At 36.6% G+C, this 21,564-nt stretch overlaps 1 protein-coding gene across 3 annotated transcripts; it reads right to left on the bottom strand.

The window, feature by feature from the left end:
- Window positions 1–3,265: 3,265 nt before the first annotated feature.
- Window positions 3,266–16,824, bottom strand: LOC132141530 (apoptosis-inducing factor 1, mitochondrial-like). 3 transcript variants are annotated; one of them, XM_059551106.1, is made up of 20 exons: window positions 16,606–16,824; window positions 15,292–15,422; window positions 14,772–14,871; window positions 14,276–14,302; window positions 11,049–11,102; window positions 10,685–10,957; window positions 10,511–10,576; window positions 9,638–9,792; window positions 6,616–6,746; window positions 6,416–6,506; window positions 6,140–6,224; window positions 5,958–6,034; window positions 5,333–5,441; window positions 5,085–5,192; window positions 4,791–4,879; window positions 4,541–4,681; window positions 4,199–4,341; window positions 3,998–4,122; window positions 3,680–3,870; window positions 3,266–3,593 (listed from the first exon to the last, which is right to left on the bottom strand). In XM_059551106.1, exons 1-20 carry the CDS (start codon window positions 16,691–16,693, stop codon window positions 3,522–3,524), a joined length of 2,256 nt encoding a protein of 751 aa, XP_059407089.1. In that variant the 5' UTR covers window positions 16,694–16,824; the 3' UTR covers window positions 3,266–3,521. The 3 variants fall into 3 exon arrangements, with proteins under 3 accessions (XP_059407089.1, XP_059407090.1, XP_059407091.1); XM_059551107.1 differs by lacking the exon at window positions 11,049–11,102; XM_059551108.1 differs by lacking the exons at window positions 10,511–10,576; window positions 10,685–10,957; window positions 11,049–11,102 and having other exon boundaries at window positions 16,606–16,823.
- Window positions 16,825–21,564: the final 4,740 nt, after the last annotated feature.

Here is a 21,564-nt window from a genome sequence, read left to right as displayed (position 1 = left end):
CACCGCATCCTGAGATGGGCACACTAAGAGACGTCTGTGTGGGTGTGTCTGTGTGTGTCTACACAGGGGGTCTTCTGCTCTTTTTTTCCTCGCTGGCCACATGCTAGCCTGAGGTACAGTTCTAGCATGGAGAAGAGAGAAGGCAACAGGGCGTAAGATTTTAAAGAGTTTAAAGACTTTTATCAGAATGAATAACTGTGACACGACTCCACCTGAGGGGCTCCAGATCCACATCCCAAGACGCACTGCATCCATCCATCCACCTTCTCTGATATCTTGAGTATATTCTGTAGATGACACAGAACAAGTGCTTATTAAACAGCAAGAATTTAGGTACAGCATTTCGTTGTTATTATTATTTACATTTTAGGTTATGTGACCCGTCACTATTTCTTAAGAAAACTTTAAATTACCTTTATGTCTCTTGCATTTCATGTCAATAGTCCTGTGGTGAAAATATAATACTGTCTCAGTTAATATTAAACATAACACTACCATTCAAATGTTTTCTCTTATGCTATAACCAAGGCTGCAATTATGAAACATCTTTTAATACAGTTTTACAAATGTTTTTAAAACAATTTGAATGTTTTAAAATGCAACTTATTCCTGGGATTTCTTTTAGTAATCATTCTAATACGCTGGTGTTCAATAAACACTTTTTATTATAAAGAATTAGTATCAATGCTGAAAACATTATATTATTTAGCAATAGTAAGAACAAAACAATATATTATTAATGATAAAATATCATTTTTTTCAAGATTTTTTAATCAATATAATGTTCATAAGTTTATATACCTTATTTGTAACATTGTAAATGTTGCTCTGTATATATAGATGTGTGTGTGTGTGTGTGTGTGTGTGTGTGTGTGTGTGTGTGTACTGGTATTCACTATGTTATGGGGACCAAATGTCCCCACAAGTACAGTAATTCCAGTAGAGTTTGACCTTGTGGGGACATTTTTAGATCCCCATGAAAAAAAACAATCTTATAAGTAATATAGAAAGTGTTTTGAAAATCTAAAAATGTAGAAAGTTTTCTGTTAGGGTGAGGTTTAGGGTTAGGATAAGAGGGCAGAAAATACTGTTTGGAAAGCACAAAAAAATTACGTCTATGGAATGTCTCCATAATGATAGGAATACCAGTGTGTGCTTTTAAGAGCGAAATGTACAGCTTCCCCGTTTCCATCATTCTCCCCATCATACTGTTTTACATGATCCCGCAGCTGTATAGGAGAAAGATGTGAAATAAAAAAGAGAGAGTAAAATAAGACAATAATATAATTTGTGTGGGTGTAAGAAAAACAACTGAAAGAAAGAGAAATCCAACTGAGCTTTATGTGTGTTGAGTCACAGTGGATAACTAGGCCAGTGTTAATTTGAATGTATCTTCAATCCAGAGTGAACCCAACTAAAGAATAACAGACCCAGTTTTCTCAGAAATCACTCACTCAGCGGTCATGTCGATGATGTGTTGAAACATTGCCTTGACCTCAGGAGGAATTAGAGCAAATGCCTAAACTACACCACACACACACTTATGCTCTCAGCTAACGTAATTATCCAAGACCCTCCAAATACACACACACATACCACTCCAATGATTTCTACTCATTAACACATGCCTGATAACAGTATTATTAATTAATGAAACATAAAATCTGAAATTCGCTTTGTCAGTCTCCACAGAGGTTAAAGGTACTCAGGCAATCTCAACTGAGAATTACTGGCTGACTCCAGAGTAACCAGCGGGGAAGCATCAGCGGCATACACCCTGTTCATATGCTTTAGAGAATATCACAGTCCTGAGGAAGTTTATCTCGGAATCATCTGATCTTGTTTTTGTGGACAGATTTTTTGTCCCTGCATCCTGGTGCATCTACGGAACTCAGTCTAATGCAATCTACCAAAAATACAGATTACCTTGCGAAAAAAAAAAAAATAATAATAAAAGTTTACTCTGAAATTTTATTAACTGCAAAGTAGTGTGTAAAACATTTATTTTTTGATTGATGATCGCTCTCCACTGATAATATTAAGCTCCACTGCAAAATAAAATTACCTGAATTGTGAATGTTATCCAACATGAACACAGAGAAATGACAAAAATTGTCTTTCTGCTAAATTATCCTTAAGGGAAAACAATGCGACTCTTATAAACTGGTTCCTTTTAGTGAATTAAATACTCAGAGTATGACTAGAACAGTCCAATGCACTATTAATGATTCTCATCAGCCGGTTCTTTTACCAAATATATATATATATATATATATATATATATAATTAAATTTAAATAATAATCCAACCAACCCTACTGAAAAGCTTAATATGAAACTCTTGAAATCTAGAGCATGTCTGATCCTCTTTTTGGAACACACACACACAGTATATATATATATATATATATATATATATATATATACATACATACACACATACATTTTTTTATTAAAAAAAAAGATAGAAAAAAAAATAGTGAGTTTATAATAGTAGAAAAAAATAGTTTAAAATAGTAGAGCTTAAAATAGTCAGTGAAGTCGAACATCTATGAAGGCAAAATCTGTACATGGCACACAATTCAGTGCGGATTAAATTGTGCCTAATGCATCGAAATAACATTAACAAACTATATTTGGAGACGTCAAAATATTTCAATAAACCTCAAAGGCTATCTCTTCTATGGCTATCGCTCAGCAGAAAGACAGAAAGAGTAATTTGTAATTACTCTGACCTTTATATCAGAGCACTGGTGCATAAGGAAATAGGTCAAGGCTATGTTAGTAACATGTTTGCAGGCAATCCCAGGTTTAATGAGCCTTAACATATTGCATCTTCTCTATGCATTTCAAAAGCCTCGGGGTCACACTCATATCAGACACACAGGCATTCAGGGTGTCTTGCACTTGGGAAAGGGTTGGTACAGTAAGTTTCTCTGACCTCTGGATTGGCCAAATAGTGTTGGCAAATGTTTCAACAAGCACCAAGTCTTGAGACAAATTCTGAGACATAATTAAAAATAATTTATTTTTATTTAGTCTTATTTGTACCAGCTGCTTTGTTCATGCAGGCAGAAAACACTGTGCGACCTGGCGTCAGAGGAATGTCTTTCATCTGGTTTTGTTTTATTTGAAAAGCAACTTTATTGCAGCATTCAACGGAAGTGGATATCCTGTCTGATTTCAAGGAGGTGTTTGGAAGTGATGCATTTAAGTAGTGAGATAAACATTTACTGGCCTCAAACAACAGGTATAGATTTCCCTCAGTAGAAAATTGAGTGGTACAGGTTTTAAACAATCTATGGCCACAGAGCCGTCTTGGAGCTTGGAGTCAGTATGGCATTTCCTGAACTCAGAGACTGTGAGGTCAGAATGGCAGAGGACAGGCTGCTGTAAGCCTGTGTGTGTTTCTTCGGGGTGTGTGTGTGTGTGTGTGTGTGTGTGTGTGTGTGTCTTTCCCAAGTTCACTCCACATAGATTTGGACTGAGTGCCCTTGATAGAGTAGAAAGAGAAATGATTGTTCAGTCTTCATGGATGTTGAAAAGTTTGGCCACCTCATTGAGATCAGCATGTTGTTCTCCATCTTTGATTATCTACAAATAAACAGACAAAACAACAAATTAAAAATCTAAAATAAAAAAAAAGACGGATAAAAGGAAGGAGTGATATTTCTGCTCACCTTCCTCGCTATGGGCATTCTGTTGAAGACATTCCACAGTACAATACCGACCACAACTTGGTCCCTCAGGTAGAATAGCACTCCTTTCCCATAATCCTCCTTCTGCTGGGTAGGAGGTGGAGTGGCAGTTGTTTCTGACTTTAATGCCCCGGCAACTGCCTCGGTCTCGCTCTCTGAGCGGATTCCAGTGCCTGCAAACAGAGAAAATGTTGTTTTAGTGTGTTTTCTGTTTGCACTCTACAATTGATGGTACCTTGGAAGTGGTAATTCACAAATCCATAGTAGTTGTGATCTACATTTTAGCAAATGTTTGTGTACCTGACTGTTCGGTTGCAGCTTTTGGTGTATCCTTGGCTGTGGCTTTAGCAAACACTCCCACGGTGGGCAGACTGCTGTCCACTATACCGATGGCTTCATATCCTACATCTGGACCTAGGTCACTCCTGAAGGCAACGGCACATTGTGAGTGCTGAATAATGCAATTAAAAACACATTCAAATGTGCGTTGTTGGAGATTACCAGAACATTGACTGATGCCAATAAGGTTTGCTGGCTCCGGTCATGTTCTCTCCAGCAAGTCTGCCACTGACCACTGCGTGATCGTGATGCTCTACACGGCGACGGCCCAGCTTGATGTCATAGAAACATGCAGCATCTCCAGCCTAGAACACAAACATTGAAGAACCTTACTTTTGAAATGTATGATGCAATCAGAACCAGTACAGTTCCTGTGAAAACTTAACCAGCAATTATTTAGGATCTTCTGGCTTGGTACGGTCTCCTGAACACCAACAGTATAGTAATAATAGTAGTAATCAGTGGCTTTTTTTTTTTGCTGGAGAAGCCCTCAGGCTTACGTACCACCCAGATGTTGGAGCAAGCCTGGAGCTCAGAATTAACCCGGTACCCTCCGAAATCAGAGTCTACTTCCAGCCCGGCAGATTTGGCAAGTTCCACACTAGGCTCCAAACCTACTGCTGCCACAATGTGGTCTGTCTTAAACTAAAACAACATAATAAAAAAAGAGAGAAAGATTTAACTATATTACATTTTTATTAGAATACAGATGATCAGGCCAGGTTATGACTGGCTGATGGAAAAGCAGACTCACCAGTCGTCCATCCTTCAGTTTGATCTCCAATTCATCATTTTTGTAGGTCACATTTTTCACTACAGCCTCTGTGATAACGCTCACACCCTCTATGAGTGGTCAAAAGATTAGCTGTGGTTAGTTTAAGCTTTTCAGGATGCCTACATCTGATCTGGACATTTACAGCAAAATAGGTTCCTCAAACACAGTCATTGAAACAGGTAATCCTACCCCCCGCCCCAACCTCAAAACACACAGTATTTGTTGAGCCAATGTTGGTCTGCTTGAGCAAATGTCCTTTATTCGTTCTCTCACCTTTCCTGACTTTTTCAGTGGTCCAGTTACTCAAGTATTCAGGCAGTACTTTTCCCATGTTGCCTTTCTCTGGGAACATCTGTACCACTTTTAAACCAGCGTCAGTGGCTACAGAGAGAGGGAGTAGTCAGAAGCATTTTCATAAAAATAAAACCTTTATAACATGAGAACCTCAAAACACTCTCTCTCTTTCTCTCTCTCTCACACACACACATATAGATAAATGACAGCTGAGTGTTTGGACTCACATCTGCGACCCAAGGCACATGCTAGCTCGCTACCAAGAAACCCTCCACCAATGATGGTAATGGACTTGACCTCTCCGGAGATCTTCTCTAGTGATCTAAAATCTTCAATCTACCAAAAAGAACATATGGAGGTTATATATATATATATACACAGTATAAATAGAGAGACTGCATCAAAGAGCAATTTCAAGTGAATAAAATATTTTACACAAGAAAATTAGAACTGTGTTTACTACATGACTTTCTATTCCCAATTTCCAAAAATATATACAATTTGTGGCCATATAAAATGCTAATATCTAATATTGAATGTCTCACTATGCTGACACTGTAGATTAAGGTATAATCGTATTCTGTCCAAATAAAACCACGTTCAAAACCCATTTGAAGTGCAAATGGTGAAAAGTTAAAAAAAAAAAAAAATGTTCAGAAAGAAAAAAAAAACATGAAGGACTTTATCCTCCATCTGATAAGGAAAGTTTTCATTGTCTAAATGATGTATTGCATGCTGATAAATCAAATTTTTGATTTCATGTTGACTTTAACATACTAATGGAGGATCTCATTTGTACACTACTGTTTAATTCTGCTTGTCCAAAAACCCAAAATGTGCAGTAAGACATACTTTTCTGAAGAGGGTTGTCCTCTTCATCACCTCCTCTCCTGCTCTTTCAATCACTTGCAGGTTCCTAGGTACTCCACCTAATACACACACACACACACACACACATATATATATTTATAGGACAGTCAGCAATAGATTTTACACCTCTGTATGTTTATGTGTATATTATACATGCATTTTACCTGTGGCAATCAGGCACTTTTCATATGAGATCTCTGCACCATCGCTCAGTTTGACTTTATTTCCTCTGACATCCATGTGTACCACCTACACCACAGGTACAAAAAACACACACACATACGGGGGTATGATGAGGACAACACATTCCCACACACTTATGCATCCATAAAACATTTTCTCCTCTTGTGTGATCTCATCATTTTTAGACTTGTTCACGTGTATGTAATTTAGAGCACAGCTTCGCAGTAACACGAGATGCTGATGTCAGAGTTTCCCACCTTACGGCCTGTGAGCACAGCCACACCCCCATTCTCCACTTTAGTAAGATCTGCAGGACTGACGTAGAACGAGGGAGGCTGGAAGTAAATGCTAAAACAAGTATAAATAAATATCACAAAAATGAGCAATGGTCTGAAACAAAGCCAGCACATTAGCGTGTGGTCTGGTTTTATGTGTTCTGGAAAATTCTGACACACACCTCCTCTCTTTGCCATTCCATTGTTTGAAGTGCAGTGTTTCGACGGCTTTGGGGTCATCAGAGAACCAGAGTTCTTTAGAGAGAGGAGGTCTCATGTAGGGCAGGTCAGACTCCTCTGTTACAATCAACACCTGTGTAACAAACATACACAAACAATATAATTACAGTATTTGTGTGATTAACCTACAGGGTTTGTGCATTTACATGCATTTAGACTGCTGTTTTTTTGTGGTTACATTTTTACCATGGTATTGAGGCACTATATGTGTGGTTTGAACTATCACTATCCAAATTAATGCTACTATGGAAGACCAATTGGTAATTAGAATAAAAATCAAACAGTCAGAATATATTAATTTCTACATACAAAAATGAGGTTGTAACAATTTTTACAGATGTTACAGTTTTTGATAAATGAAAACGAATTTACATCTGCATCCTATCTCAAGCTACTGTCAAAAGTGCATTTCTAAGAGACAAAAAGAAAATGTTATATGTTCTAACCATAAAGAGTACCGGTAGTTCAAAAACACAAATAACCATCTGCAGGGGCGAAAATCTCATCTAAATGTTGGGGGGGACAATAAACATAACATTTCTCATGAGCAAATTTCGAAGGGGACACCAATAAAACAGGCAAAATTGTACTTAAGGATATGTGTACAGAGAGGAAAGCCTTGCTATTGCATGGAGACCGTTCCATTATCCTTCTTCTCAAAGTTTCTTTTTGGTTCAATGAAAAAGCTGACTAAATTGACGAAAACATTCTTCAAAACAATTTTTTTTTGTTGCAATGTTTTTGAAGTTGTTTACACAATCAAGCCACCAAAATACAATGGAAAACTTTTATTTATTTATATAGCACATTCAATAGCAATGTTGTTGCTTCACAGTTATAATTAAAACATGCATAAATAAAAACATTTGCCATGCCTAGCAAAATGAAGGCATACACACTCTTAGACATAACATAAAAAGCTAACAGGCAATATGGTGCCTAAAATGCACTTAATATTAACTTCTTATTTATTCAATTTTTATAAAAATCAAAATCACATTTGTTATGCTAATATCTGGAGAACATCTGCACTCTTAGTATGATGTTATATTAGATTAACTATATTAAATGAAATAAACCGACCAGTGGCGGCTCGTGAATTTTAAAATAGAGGAGGCAAACTAATTGTATTGGTCTGGGGATCCCTGCCAATTATTATTATTATTATTATTTGCTTAACCAGTTTAAAATGGCTTTTTGGCAGCTTTTAGTCAGAAACCGTAAAGAAAATATATTCAATATCGCTACTCATTATAAATACTTGGTAAATTATCAGCCCAGCAGCTCCGGGAGTTCAAACCATAGACTGTATAAAAACAGGTTCAAACTAATATCTAATTTATGTCTCTATGATGGTTGGTTGATATTCCAGAAGGGAGGCTAGCCTCCTCTATGATGTTAATTTTCTCAGCACTCCTCAGCGCTGAAAGTGAACACTCGATGCTGATTGGTTCCCCTGCCCTCCCCCTCCCCTTCTCTTTCACTTAGCGGTATAATTACATCAGCAGATTTGGCACATTCGCCATAGAAAAGCGGAGCTTTCATGTAATGGTATTACAACTGTGAAATTACAAACAAAAATATATACATTCTGAGACATGATTTGAAATGAATAGTGAATTTAATTAACATTAAATCTTCCTCATTTTCACCTCAAAATTTGGGGGAACTGTGCCTCCCCTGCCTCACCCGATGAGCCGCCACTGAAACAGACTAAATCATAGTGAACGTGGGAAAATCTAAATGCGCACCCACACTAGTCTAATCTAACGTACAAGACTGTATATGCCTACACTTTGGGTGTGTGTAAGACTTTATTAAACAAGCTAGGTAAACGCCTGTATAAAACGCCCGTTATAATCACTAACAGCGCAGACTACATCGGTGACAAAAGTAAATTGGTACACAATAATATTTTTTGGACACGACTTATTAATGACTCAGCATCATCTATATTAAAGAGAAAATAATCACGTCATACGATGTTTAATGTGAATAAAGTAAGCTAGACTTATGGACTTCCACAACTACTGAAACACAATGTTTTCTCGCACCGGATTGTGTGTGTGTGTGTGTGTCGGTGGTGGTGAGGTAAAAGGGGAGCAGGCAGTGGACCAAAGCAATGTGAGGCAAAGCAGGGGGAACTCGAGATGTTTAAAACTTTTTTTGTTGTTGCTCAGTTTGCATTCGTATTGTTTTACTACTTACAAAATTAGTTTAACTATATATCTCATTATATTATTTACAATACACATATTTCAATTATATTTTAGGGGGGGACAACCCTCAGATAGGGGGGGTCCGGACCCCCCGGACCCCCCCGCGATTTCCGCCTATGACCATCTGGTTTCTACAACATTAACTTTGTAGCAAAAATCTGCTTTTCAATTTCAAAGAAATTAAGATTTGAAATCTATTGTCATAATTATGTAAATCGACTGATGTGAAACATTTCTGTTCCTGGACCACAGCACACAAGGGTCAATTTTTCGAAACTGACATTTATACATCACCTGAAAGCTGAATACATATGCTTTCCAATGATGTATGGTTTGTTAGGACAATATTTGGCCGAGATACAACTATTTGAAAATCTGGAATCTGAGGGTGCAAAAAAAAAAAAAATCTAAATAATGAAAAGACTGCCAAATATTGAAATACTGAAAAGTTATCCAAAATGAAGTCCTTACCCATGCATATTACTAATCAAAAATTAAGTTTTGGTATATTTACGGGTAGGAAATTTACTAAATATCTTCATGGAACATGATCTTTACTTAATATCCTAATGATTTTTGGCATAAAAGATAAATCAATAATTTTGACCCATATAATGCTACTTGAGAGTGGTTTTGTGGTCCAGGGTCACATTTTTTCGGGCCATATCAACCAGCCCTAGTAAACCTCTGCTCAAAGTATTGATGATTACAATATCATGTAAGTTTTATCATAATTCAAACTCACCCTGGCACCAGGGTCTCGTGCCCGGATGGACCTAGCTGCAGCGAACGAAGCCGTGCCTCCACCAATCAGCAGATAGGGAGCATGTTCAGGGACATCCGAGAGAGCAGCAGTGGGTTCAATGGGTTCAGCAGCAGGAGCTGCTTTAGAATCTGCAGCTGGTTAAATAAAGAGATGATTACTAGAAAAAAACTTGACCTGAACACTGAATTAGTGAATGCACATAACATTATCTGAACAAGAATATGCGAGTGATCTCAGGAACACAACGCTAGATGAGGGAAGAGATTAGCATTTTATAGTCATATTAGTGCAAGTTGTACCTCAAGTTATCTGGAAACATGGCTGCAAATTGGTCGTAAATGTGCGACCTTATACCATTAGCATTAGGCATTAGCATTACAACAGTCACACAAAACAACCATTCAAAGGAACAAAATACTTGAGTGGGGAAAAATATAAGGCCTTGAAAAGAAGAGAGGACAATGTGGTTTATACAGACAAGAAAAAATAATAATAATAATCTAAGACAGGCCAAGATATATTTCATAAATAAACTAAAAAAAAGTGCATATGTAGTTTTGAAATAGGTGTCCATATGGGAGAATGAAGTAATAAAAAAAAAAAAAAAGAATAAAATCTCAAAAAGACATTTTTCGCCAGCACTTAACCAACTAATACTAACACTTTTCTTTTCTTGTCTTTCATATTCTTATTTAAAAAAAAACCTGGCTATGCGTTCTGTACTAGACTGAGACTAAAAGCGTCTGCCAAATGATTAAATGTAAATGTAAAAAAAATGTAAATGTAATTATCCGTATCTTCATCGGTAACATGTTAAAACTGATTCCCATCCAGTCAAAACTGGACTCTTACCAATCTCAGAAACAGACGAAGCCTCCGGAACATGCTCAGCGATGATTACAGGTGTAGGCTCGGTTTCTTAATCCCGATGTAAGAGGGGAGTAAAGACGTTAACCTCAGTTTCCAAAAATATTTTCCTCTGTAAAAAAAAATGTATGGACTCCCATGCAGATGTGTCAAGCTTACCACTCTCAACTACAGGAGCTAAGGGCTCTTCGTTCTGTGTAACTGCTGGAGCTTCTGCAACAGGTTCGGTTACAGAGGCTTCAACGACAGGCTCTCTTATTGGGCTTTCCACTGTGGGTTCAGGAATAGAAGCTTCTACAGATTCTTCTACATTGGATTCTGTTACTAGACCTTCTGCAACAGGTTCGCTTTCAGTGGACTCCACATCAGCTTCTGTTACCAGAAGTTCTTCAGCAGGAGGTTCTGTTAGAGTAGGTTCTTCAGCAACAGGCTCTAACGCCACACAATGAGCAAAACACAAGAAGTTTGACTAAACAGAAGAAGCACCAGAATAATCCTCCACTCTACATTCTTCGGCTCTTACCACTCTTAACTGGCTCTGAAGATGGTTCAGGGATAGATTCCAGACGTGCAGCATCTAAAGCAGGATTATGAATAGATAATTTAGCATTTTTTCACTGCTCTAGATCGAACATTTTCATGATTTGATGGGTTGTATGAGTGGTTCATTTGGGGTAGGTTCATCCAGTGAAAAAAGGGAAAAATACAGGATCCGGGATCAAGAAAGAATATGCAGGATGGAAAACATGAGGAAAGGTTACGTTATGGGTGAATGTGAAGGTATCAGGGTGTTCTTCCACTTCCTGCATTAGTTGCAAAAACTTCAATGACAGGATCTTCATGTTTTGTTGAGGATTACCATGCTATCATCAAGAGCATCATATCTTCTGAAATAGTGTCTGCACATCTGAGACTATCTTGATAGATAATTCTCTGGAGTTTCTCTTAAGACTTCTCCACATTTACACTCATCTTCTTCCAAGAATCTAACTCCACAAAGAAGTTAAAATGAGGCTGGGTCCATGTGTCAGTGCCAATCAAAAGGTCTAACAGAAACTTGGGCATTAACAGAACATTTTTCCAGAACAAGTCCTGATGAGAGTTTCTCCAAAACATCAGCGGAGGACAGGACAGATCCTCCAGACAATGGATAAGCTAGCCATCTAAGAACCTTTCCAAACACTTTAACATCAATGAAGAAGTTGAAGCAAGAAAATTAACAAGCCAAGACAGCTTCTTTTTTTTCAAAACAACAGAGTTAGTGGGACGAACAGTAAAAAGGAGGAAAGAAAATAGTGGAGTCCTTGTGGTAGAAATGTTTGGTTGGTGACAAAGACAAAGTATGATGCAAAATACACAACTGACAAATGACATGACGAAGACGACAAGACAAGCATCAGACATGTCTATCAATGAAAGAACTTCATAGAACATCACCTCAATCCAACCATTCTTGGCCCAATGGCAGAAAGAAAACTTAAAAGATTACCCTCTTAACTTGAAAAGGCAAAGTAAGTGAAATTTAGAATAAAAACAAATGGATGTTCAGGTGATTGGGTGAGGAGTTTCAATGGAGTTACCAACAAAGCAGTCACACGCCTGACAGTGGAGACAGTTCACCATGTATTAGTAGAAGTGGAAGGACACAGGGACAATTCAAAGATGGCTGACCATTTACATTAGCCCCTTTCACACATACACACTTTAGTGGAAAAATACTGGTAAATTGCCATAAAGAGATCATGTGTTAACAGGACCTTTCAAAAATACCGACAAATTCATCCAGTTGCCTGTGTGAACGGCGCATTTTTTTATTTTAATGTCAATTTAATGGTATAACTGTGTGAAAAGGGCTATTTTTAATTCCTGACTGATGCTTTTTAAAGTTATATTAAATATTTAAAATATAGGAAAGTGCATTTAATGTAGAACTGTTAGGAGTGTAACAGACAACATTAAAATGAATAGGAACATTAAATAGACAGTCACATGCATTGTGCTGTGCAGTGTCCCAAAAATCATGCACAACTTAATGAGACATAGTTCATTTACATTTGACATTTATATCTATTATATCCTATACTGTATAGAGGAATTAAACCAGAAACGGTGACCATGTATAGCCCACGGGGCACTAACTGAACATGTTTGACTTTCTCTTCAGTTTCATTGGAAGCTGATGGTTGATCTATAACAAAACATACATTCTGGATAATAATAATAAAAAACATCAACATCATCACATCATTCTAACTTTGAAGTCCAAATCTGGAACTCCTGTTGTTATACTGTATATTAGTAGAGGCACATCTACACTATCATTCAAAATCTTGCAGTTGGTAAGATTTTTTTCATGTTTTACAATTAAACTTTATTTATTTATTGAAAATGTATTTATTATTCCAGTCTTTAGTGTCGAATGATCCCTCAGAAATAATTCTAATATGCTGATTTTGTGCTCAAGAAACATTTCTCATTATCAATGCTATTATCAAGTTATGCCATTTATTTTTGGTGAAACGTGATATATTTTGTTCAGAAAGTTCAAAAGAACAGCATTCATTTTAAAATAGAATTTCTGCAATGTAAAATACTTTACTGTCACTTTTAATCAGTTTAATGCATCTTCCTTGTTGAATAAAAGTATTAATTTCTTTCAACAACAAAAAGATCTTACTTGAACGATAGTATATATGCATTTTACATGCACAACTCATCACAAGAACCATAGATTTGTTTATAATAAGAGGGTATGCATTTATTGATCCTAAACATTTCACTAATTACTAGTCCAGTGTTGCATGCTCATCTACTGAACTAGCATGCTAAAACAATTTTTAGTAGAGTTCTAGTGGCAAACAAAATTAAGTTTATAATCGCTGTACATTCACTTAGAGACGACAAATGGAAGTAAGCTATTATGAATCAAGACCATATTAATAAACTAAGAGCTCATAACTTTTTTGATGCTTGCACAATGCATCAGGTTTTTGAATGAATTGAACTAATGCAATAGATAATTTTTCAGCCCATAAAAAATAAAACATGTTTATAGTTAGTAAATTACCAAATAATAATGAAGCTGCAAGCATTTATTTCTTAGTTAATCAAACACAGTGTTGGTTGTTTGGTGTTTTAAAGCCATGGCAGCTTCCTTGGCTATTTTCAGGGCGAATAATAAGCTGAAATTGCATAAAAAAGAACAATTTAAAAACCTATAGAAGGTTGTTAAAGTTTGCTTTAGATAAAAATTCTTCTTCTTTCAGACTTGGCTGTTAAAAATTTCTTTAAAAGTGTTAGGTCAAATCACATGCAAAACAAAAATCTTTATTTCATGAGAAATAGAATTAAAAAAAAAAAAAAAAACTAAGACTAAGCAGAGTTAAGAATTCCAAGAAACATTACCTACTGAGAGTGGTTTCATACGACATTCTGTGCATGTTAACACCCAAATGAGCACCAGTGACACAGACAAATACCAACCACAGCCATACGACCTCAGAGCACAACAGCACTGCATTACTTATACCAAGTCTTTATCTTCATTTCCCAAACAATTTAGAATTGAAAAGAAAAAAAATTACACTGTCATTAGATAACTAGCAAATATAAGTTAAAGCTTAGGATTTGCATTGAATTCAGAAACACATGCACAGGGAGTGTAGTGCTCTGTGTGTAAGGATGTGAATGATGTGCATACATAGACAGAAAAAAAAAAAAAAACCTTCAGTGTGTAGAATAACTACTCACCTTCTTTTGATTCTGCCAAAACTTCAGCTGAAACACAAAAGACAACATACCACTAAATTAAACTAGATGTATGAGTTGGAACAACTTGATAACTGCTAATTAAATGAGACCAGTGATTTCTTATTTGGTGTGTGTTCATGTGTTTAGTGTATTTACTTAACTGAACTGAACACACTACACTATTTATATTTATATACAAATACACGTATTTATCTAACACACATACTTAGTGTACACTTACATTTTTTGCACATAATATACATGTACATACATAAATGCTCATTGTAATATACCTGCCATACATTGTCAATTTGTATATTGTCATTCCTTACCCACCTATTTGTATTTTTTTGTATTTTTTTATTCCTTATTGTGTTTTTTGTTCTGTCGCTGTTATGTTGCACTGCGGAGCTTCTGTCACGAAAACAAATTCCTCGTTTGTGTGAACATACCTGGCAATAAAGCTCATTCTGATTCTTCTGATTCTGATTCTTACCTAAAGCCTCAGCTGCTTGTGGCCCTTGTTTTGGTCTACTGGCAATTTCGATCATACGATCATTATATCTTTCCTTGTCCCCTGAGACGGTGCGGTATGCCTTAAAACACACAAACCAATAAACAACAATCACTTTCAATTCTGCAAATCTAAGAATTATCTTATTAACCTGCTTCACCAGATGAAGTCTCACCAAAGTCTGCTACAGAACATGTTAATCCCAGTTATATTTATGGAACACATCTAACATCATTTTTAAAAAGGTACAGGTGTTAACAACCTGACAGAGCATAGCACAGCAATGGTGTTTATATGTTGTATATCTTATACATATGACAGACACTTTTTTAGAGTATGCTCATGCAAATAAACATCAACATTATTCACAAACTAATCACAACCCACAATAGTATTAACAATTTTAATATCGGTAAAACTTAAAGCAATTACCTGAGGAAATATACTTTGTGCACTGTCAATATGGGACTGATGAATAAGCCAATCATAAAGGGGTACTTACATAAACTCCTGCCCCCAGACATGTTGCTCCAATCAGGGCGTAATACAGTGTGTTTTCTCCACCCCCTCCTGCTGGCCCGGATGACATCTGGGCTTTCTGAACCATCTCCAGCCTTCTCCCATGTCTCAGCGCTGAGAAGTCCACCATAAAAATGATATGTATATTTATAAAATGATTTTATATACACAGCATATTAAATGTAAGATCCGGGTAATGTGTATACTTCAATGTTTCAAATAACTGTTGTGAAGATAAAATGTCAAAATATGGGTGAAAATGTTCCATCACTATTTAGCGTAATAAATATTTTAAATTAAAAACTGAAACAAAATACTTATTCTGAATAAGTTATCATACTTGATGTTTTAAATTATTAAAAACGTCTTGCTGACAAATGGATAAAACCTAGTGATTCAAAGGATATTTGAAAAAATGTAAAAATACACTTAATTAATAATTTGGGGCTACACTGTGATAGAGTATTAAAAAAAGAATATAATTATTTTTGTTCTAAAGATGCTAAATATGTTCTAAATAGTTTTTTTTTTTGCTATAGAAACTATTGTTTAACTGAATGACTTTCATTAATGGGGGATTTTTTTTATCTATTTTTATAATAAAACAAAATAGTAACTTCAGGAATTAATCTTTAATAATCTTTTGTTTCCAAAGAACAAATAAATGTCTGTAATCGATTTTTTTATTAGGGTCTCATGAGTCAGACATAACGTTAACTTGCGTTGAAAACCCTGTATCGGAAAAATTATACATTTTAAATCTGAACTCTACGCAAACAATTTTTAAAACAAACATTTAAAGTTTTTTTTTAGTTGGCAAGTAACGTTATCCCTTTAATAAGCGGGAAATATAGTCAGTCTGTCATTACTGTGCAATAAACTGTTGCTATAAAAAATAACTGGTTTAATGACAGCGTCATGGAGCTGTCAGACCCACAATACAGTGTGCTCGTGACAAAAAAAAATTCACTTTGACTGAATTCCCACATATATTTTTTTTGCATGAAATTGCGCGCGACTCCGTGAGGAATGTTTTCCATACTCGGTGTGACCGCAGTGCTGAATGAAACTTCAACCGTGTTTATCTACTCAATTTAAGTGTCTCATTAGGTTCAACTTACTGTTTACACTGTCAAATAAAGTCCCTAGCATTAGCCAGCACCCCAAAGCACTCACCAAACTGGACCCTCACTCTACCTGTGCCTGGACTTGTGTAGAAATTGTGCAAACCGTTCAGCTACAAATGAAGTTCACAAGTGATTAGCTGAGCCACAGACTTCCGCTTTTTTCAACTTGCCTGATTTCCTCGCATTCTGCAGACACCGCGTGGACGAGGCCCGGGCCAGCGGAGCCAGTTTATTCCATACTGTCTTGCACCTAAACATCGCAGCTCTGCTGTGCTTTTCGGAAAGACAGCTTTCGGAATTTAACAGCCACGTTCACCGTGCAGCTCTAGCAAAAAGCCGGAGACCTTCTCAGGTCACAGCTCCTACAGGCGCTTCCGGTTTCCGCTGACGGCCCGCCCTCTTTCTGCACTGATTGGCTGCGGTACTGACGGATTATTTAATAATTGGTTAGTGTTTCTGTCAGTTACAATTGGTCAGCGTTACTCAATAGACGATTGGTTATTTGTTGGATACGCCTTAACGACTCAGAAGGTCGTGTGACAACAAGCGACAGAAGGCACACAGAAAGCCTTCTAGCTAAACATAAAAGACTTGAAGAGGAGACTGTCATTTCCAATATAATGACTCTCTCCGGTAAAAAGCAGGTTGGTTTGTCAGAAGCTTAATTGGCAGAATTTATTGATCTGCAAACTCAGTTAGACTCAATATATAAGAATAAGGTGCCTAGAGCAAGGAGAACCAAGTAGCCTACAGCATATTTCTTCAGAATGGAAAAGAATAATTTTAGAAATTTAACTATTAACTCTTTAAATTTAAACGTTAAGATTAGTTCTGATCCTAAGGAAATTGGCACATTTTGTGCAAACTTCTACTGAAATCTTTACAACTCTAAATATTGCAAAGACTCTTTTTTCCAATCTCTGGAAGATGTTAGGACAATTATTTAATGCAGATAAGAGCACCTGAAATAGGGATATATCTATTGATGAAATAATTTAGTCTATTGAAGCTCTTAAGAACAATAAGTCTCCGAGCACAGATGGGCTGACAGCTGAATTGTAAAGAAATTTTTGCTCTAGAGCACCTTTCTTGCTTGAAACTTATTTGGAGAGTATTGCGTCTGAGACCCTTCCGCCTACTTTATCACAGGTATTACTTACCTTAATACCTAAACCTAAGAAATACATTCTTTTGATTGATAATTAGATTTCATTCAAAAGAGGCATATTGCTAACAATAAACGCCTTGTTTAAGATTTGCTGGACTATGATGAACTTATTAGAGATGAAAGTTTTATTATTTTTTTAGGTTTTTCTAAAGCCTCTGATTCCCTTAAACATGAATTTATTTTGCAATCCCTGTATAAATTTTGGTTTGGTGATTTCTTTTGCAAAACTGTCCGTTCGTTATACAAAATGGAAACTGCTCAATTAATCTGAAATCTGGCACTTCTCTAAGCTTTAATGTGTTTAGAGAGGTCCGCCAGGGTTGCCTGGTATCGCCCTATTTGTTCTTTATGGTTGCTCAACTCCTCACTACTAGGGGTTAATATAGCAGATAAACACATTATTTTAACTCAATTAGCTGATGATACCACACTCTTTTTTAAAAAAGACTTGCAGATCCCTATCTGTCTTGAACTTTTTATATTGTTTTCAAAAGCTTCTGGCCTTTCTTTGAGTTTAGACAAATGTGAAATTCTTCCCTTAAAGTCTTGTTCTGCTCCATTCCTGCACAATATTCCTGTTAAATCTCAAGTGAATTATTTGGGTGTTACAATTTCTAAAGATGTCAATACGAGAGGAAAATGTAACTTTGATCCAGTAATTACTAAAGCAAAAAAATAAAAATGCTGGGGAAGTCGTGGCCTAATGGTTAGAGAGTCGGACTCCCAATCGAAAGGTTGTGAGTTCGAGTCCCGGGCCGGCAGGAATTGTGGGTGGGGGGAGTGCATATACAGTTCTCTCTCCACCTTCAATACCATGACTTAGGTGCCCTTGAGCAAGGCATCGAACCCCCAACTGCTCCCCGGGCGCCGCAGCATAAATGGCTGCCCACTGCTCCGGGTGTGTGCTCACAGTGTGTGTGTGTGTTCACTGCACTGTGTGTGTGTGCATTTCGGATGGGTTAAATGCAGAGCACAAATTCTGAGTATGGGTCACCATACTTGGCTAAATGTCACTTCACTTCACTTTCACTTTTAATTAAATTCCTGGCTCCAAAGAGACTTGTCTTTACGAGGAAGGGCTCTCCTCGCCAAAGTGGAGGGTATTTCTAGATTGACTAACCCTGCTCTTTCTTTGCATGTGGCTAAGATAGTTTCTGTAGAGGTTTGCTTTTTGATTTCTTATGGAAACACAAAAGACATTACATCAAAAAATCTGTTGTCATAAATAGCTTTGGAATGCTATTCCAAATTATATTTTTTCTAAAGTTGGTGGTCTCCCCTTCCTGTATGTAATTATAATATCTCTAAATTGCCCATCAAATTGTCAGATTTCCATAAGAAGGTGCTTTTGGCCTGACACTTGTTTTACAAACATAATTTTAGCCCCCACAGGTATTTTATTTGGAATAACCATGAAACACATAAAAAAAACTATTCTTTTCAGATTGGTTTAATAATAATATTCTTTTAGTTTCTCAACTTGTAAATTCAGATGGTCATTTGTTTTCTTATTCTGAATTCTTAACTAAATATTGTATTCCTGTCACCCCACAAGACTTTGCCGTAGTGATGGATGCCATCCCCAGTTGAGCTATTGCACTTTTGAAAAACTCTGATTCTTTACTCTCTTCTATCTCCTGGTTACATCCTTGCGAGACAGCAATAGGGACGTTTTTTTTCAGTTTTTTTTTTTTTATCTAGTCCCTCTCTTAGGAATAGAAAGACATTTTTTTTCAGAATTATATTATTACGGTCCCTTCTATAATATCATATGTGAGTAATTGTTTTAATGATATTCCTTGGAAGAAAGTGTGGTCTCTATCCAACAAATATTTAATCACTAATAAGGTTAAAGAGGTAACAGGTACCTTAAAGAGGGGGGGGGGGGGGGGGCATTAGGACTAGGGCCCGGGATCTTGTGCAGCACCCCTGTGCACAAAGTATAATATTTATGCTTTTTTTATAATGAAAACAAAAAGGGACTCGAGGCATTTCTATCTCTCTTGAATGTATTTAAAATTATATGTTACTCCTGGCTCATTTTTTAAAATGTATTATTTTTTATTACTTTATTTTTTTTATTACTTTATTTGTTTTACTTTTGTCTGTTTATTTTAATTTAATTGCTCTTTGTCTACTGTTTATAATTATATTATTTTTGTTTTTGTAGATTGAAAAAAATTAAATAAATACAGCCTATGGTTTAAACCTGTAAAAAATAAAAATAAAAAGGTGAACAGAGGCATGGAATTTAAATTTAGTTATTACAACGTTTCAGTTATTTTTTGTACTGTTCTGAAAAAAGTATCATATATTAAACATATTAAGCAGCACAACTGTTTCTAACATTGATTTCTGAAGGATCATGTGCCACTGAAGACTAGAGTAATGCCTGATGAAAATCCTAGAAATTCAATATGTTTTAAAGTATATAAAAATAGAAAACCATTATTTTAAATTGTGAAAATATTTTACTGTATTATTATTATTTTAATTAATTTATTTATTTGAATAAATGCAACCTTGATTAGCAGAAGAGACTTCTTAAAAAAAATCCCAAAGTTTCCAGCTGAAGCGTATATTTACTAGCACACTTGTGCCCTCTCTGTATATTAACAGTGCATACAAAACAACGAAAAAGACTGTATGAGGAGAATAAAGTATTCTCGTAACTTCATAAAATTACGGTTTAACTACAGTCGTGGCCAAAAGTTTTGAGAATTACATAAATATTGGAAATTGGAAAAGTTGCTGCTTAAGTTTTTATAATAGCAATTTGCATTTACTCCAGAATGTTATGAAGAGTGATCAGATGAATTGCATAGTCCTTCTTTGCCATGAAAATTAACTTAATCCCAAAAAACCTTTCCACTGCATTTCATTGCTGTCATTAAAGGACCTGCTGAGATCATTTCAGTAATCGTCTTGTTAACTCAGGTGAGAATGTTGACGAGCACAAGGCTGGAGATCATAATGTCAGGCTGATTGAGTTAGAATGGCAGACTTGACATGTTAAAAGGAGGGTGATGCTTGAAATCATTGTTCTTCCATTGTTAACCATGGTGACCTGCAAAGAAACGCATGCAGCCATCATTGCGTTGCATAAAAATGGCTTCACAGGCAAGGATATTGTGGCTACTAAGATTGCACCTAAATCAACAATTTATAGGATCATCAAGAACTTCAAGGAAAGAGGTTCAATTCTTGTAAAGAAGGCTTCAGGGCGTCCAAGAAAGTCCAGCAAGCGCCAGGATCGTCTCCTAAAGAGGATTCAGCTGCGGGATCGGAGTGCCACCAGTGCAGAGCTTGCTCAGGAATGGCAGCAGGCAGGTGTGAGCGCATCTGCATGCACAGTGAGGCCAAGACTTCTGGAAGATGGCCTGGTGTTAAGAAGGGCAGCAAAGAAGCCACTTCTCTCCAAAAAAAACATCAGGGACAGATTGATCTTCTGCAGAAAGCATAGTGAATGGACTGCTGAGAACTGGGGCAAAGTCATATTCTCTGATGAAGCCCCTTTCCGATTGTTTGGGGCATCTGGAAAAAGGCTTGTCCGGAGAAGAAAAGGTGAGCGCTACCATCAGTCCTGTGTCATGCCAACAGTAAAGCATCCTGACACTATTCATGTGTGGGGTTGCTTCTCATCCAAGGGAGTGGGCTCACTCACAATTCTGCCAAAAAACACAGCCATGAATAAAGAATGGTACCAAAACACCCTCCAACAGCAACTTCTTCCAACAATCCAACAACAGTTTGGTGAAGAACAATGCATTTTCCAGCACGATGGAGCACCGTGCCATCAGGCAAAAGTGAATTTTGGGTCCATGGCCTGGAAACTCCCCAGATCTTAATCCCATTGAGAACTTGTGGTCAATCCTCAAGAGGCGGGTGGATAAACAAAAACCCACTAATTCTGACAAACTCCAAGAAGTGATTATGAAAGAATGGGTTGCAATCAGTCAGG

The sequence above is a fragment of the Carassius carassius genome, chromosome 5 (genome assembly GCF_963082965.1).
Source record: "Carassius carassius chromosome 5, fCarCar2.1, whole genome shotgun sequence".
NCBI classification, from domain to species: domain Eukaryota; kingdom Metazoa; phylum Chordata; class Actinopteri; order Cypriniformes; family Cyprinidae; genus Carassius; species Carassius carassius.
Note: the sequence above shows the minus strand (reverse complement) of the source record. Positions and strands in the feature narration are given on the sequence as shown.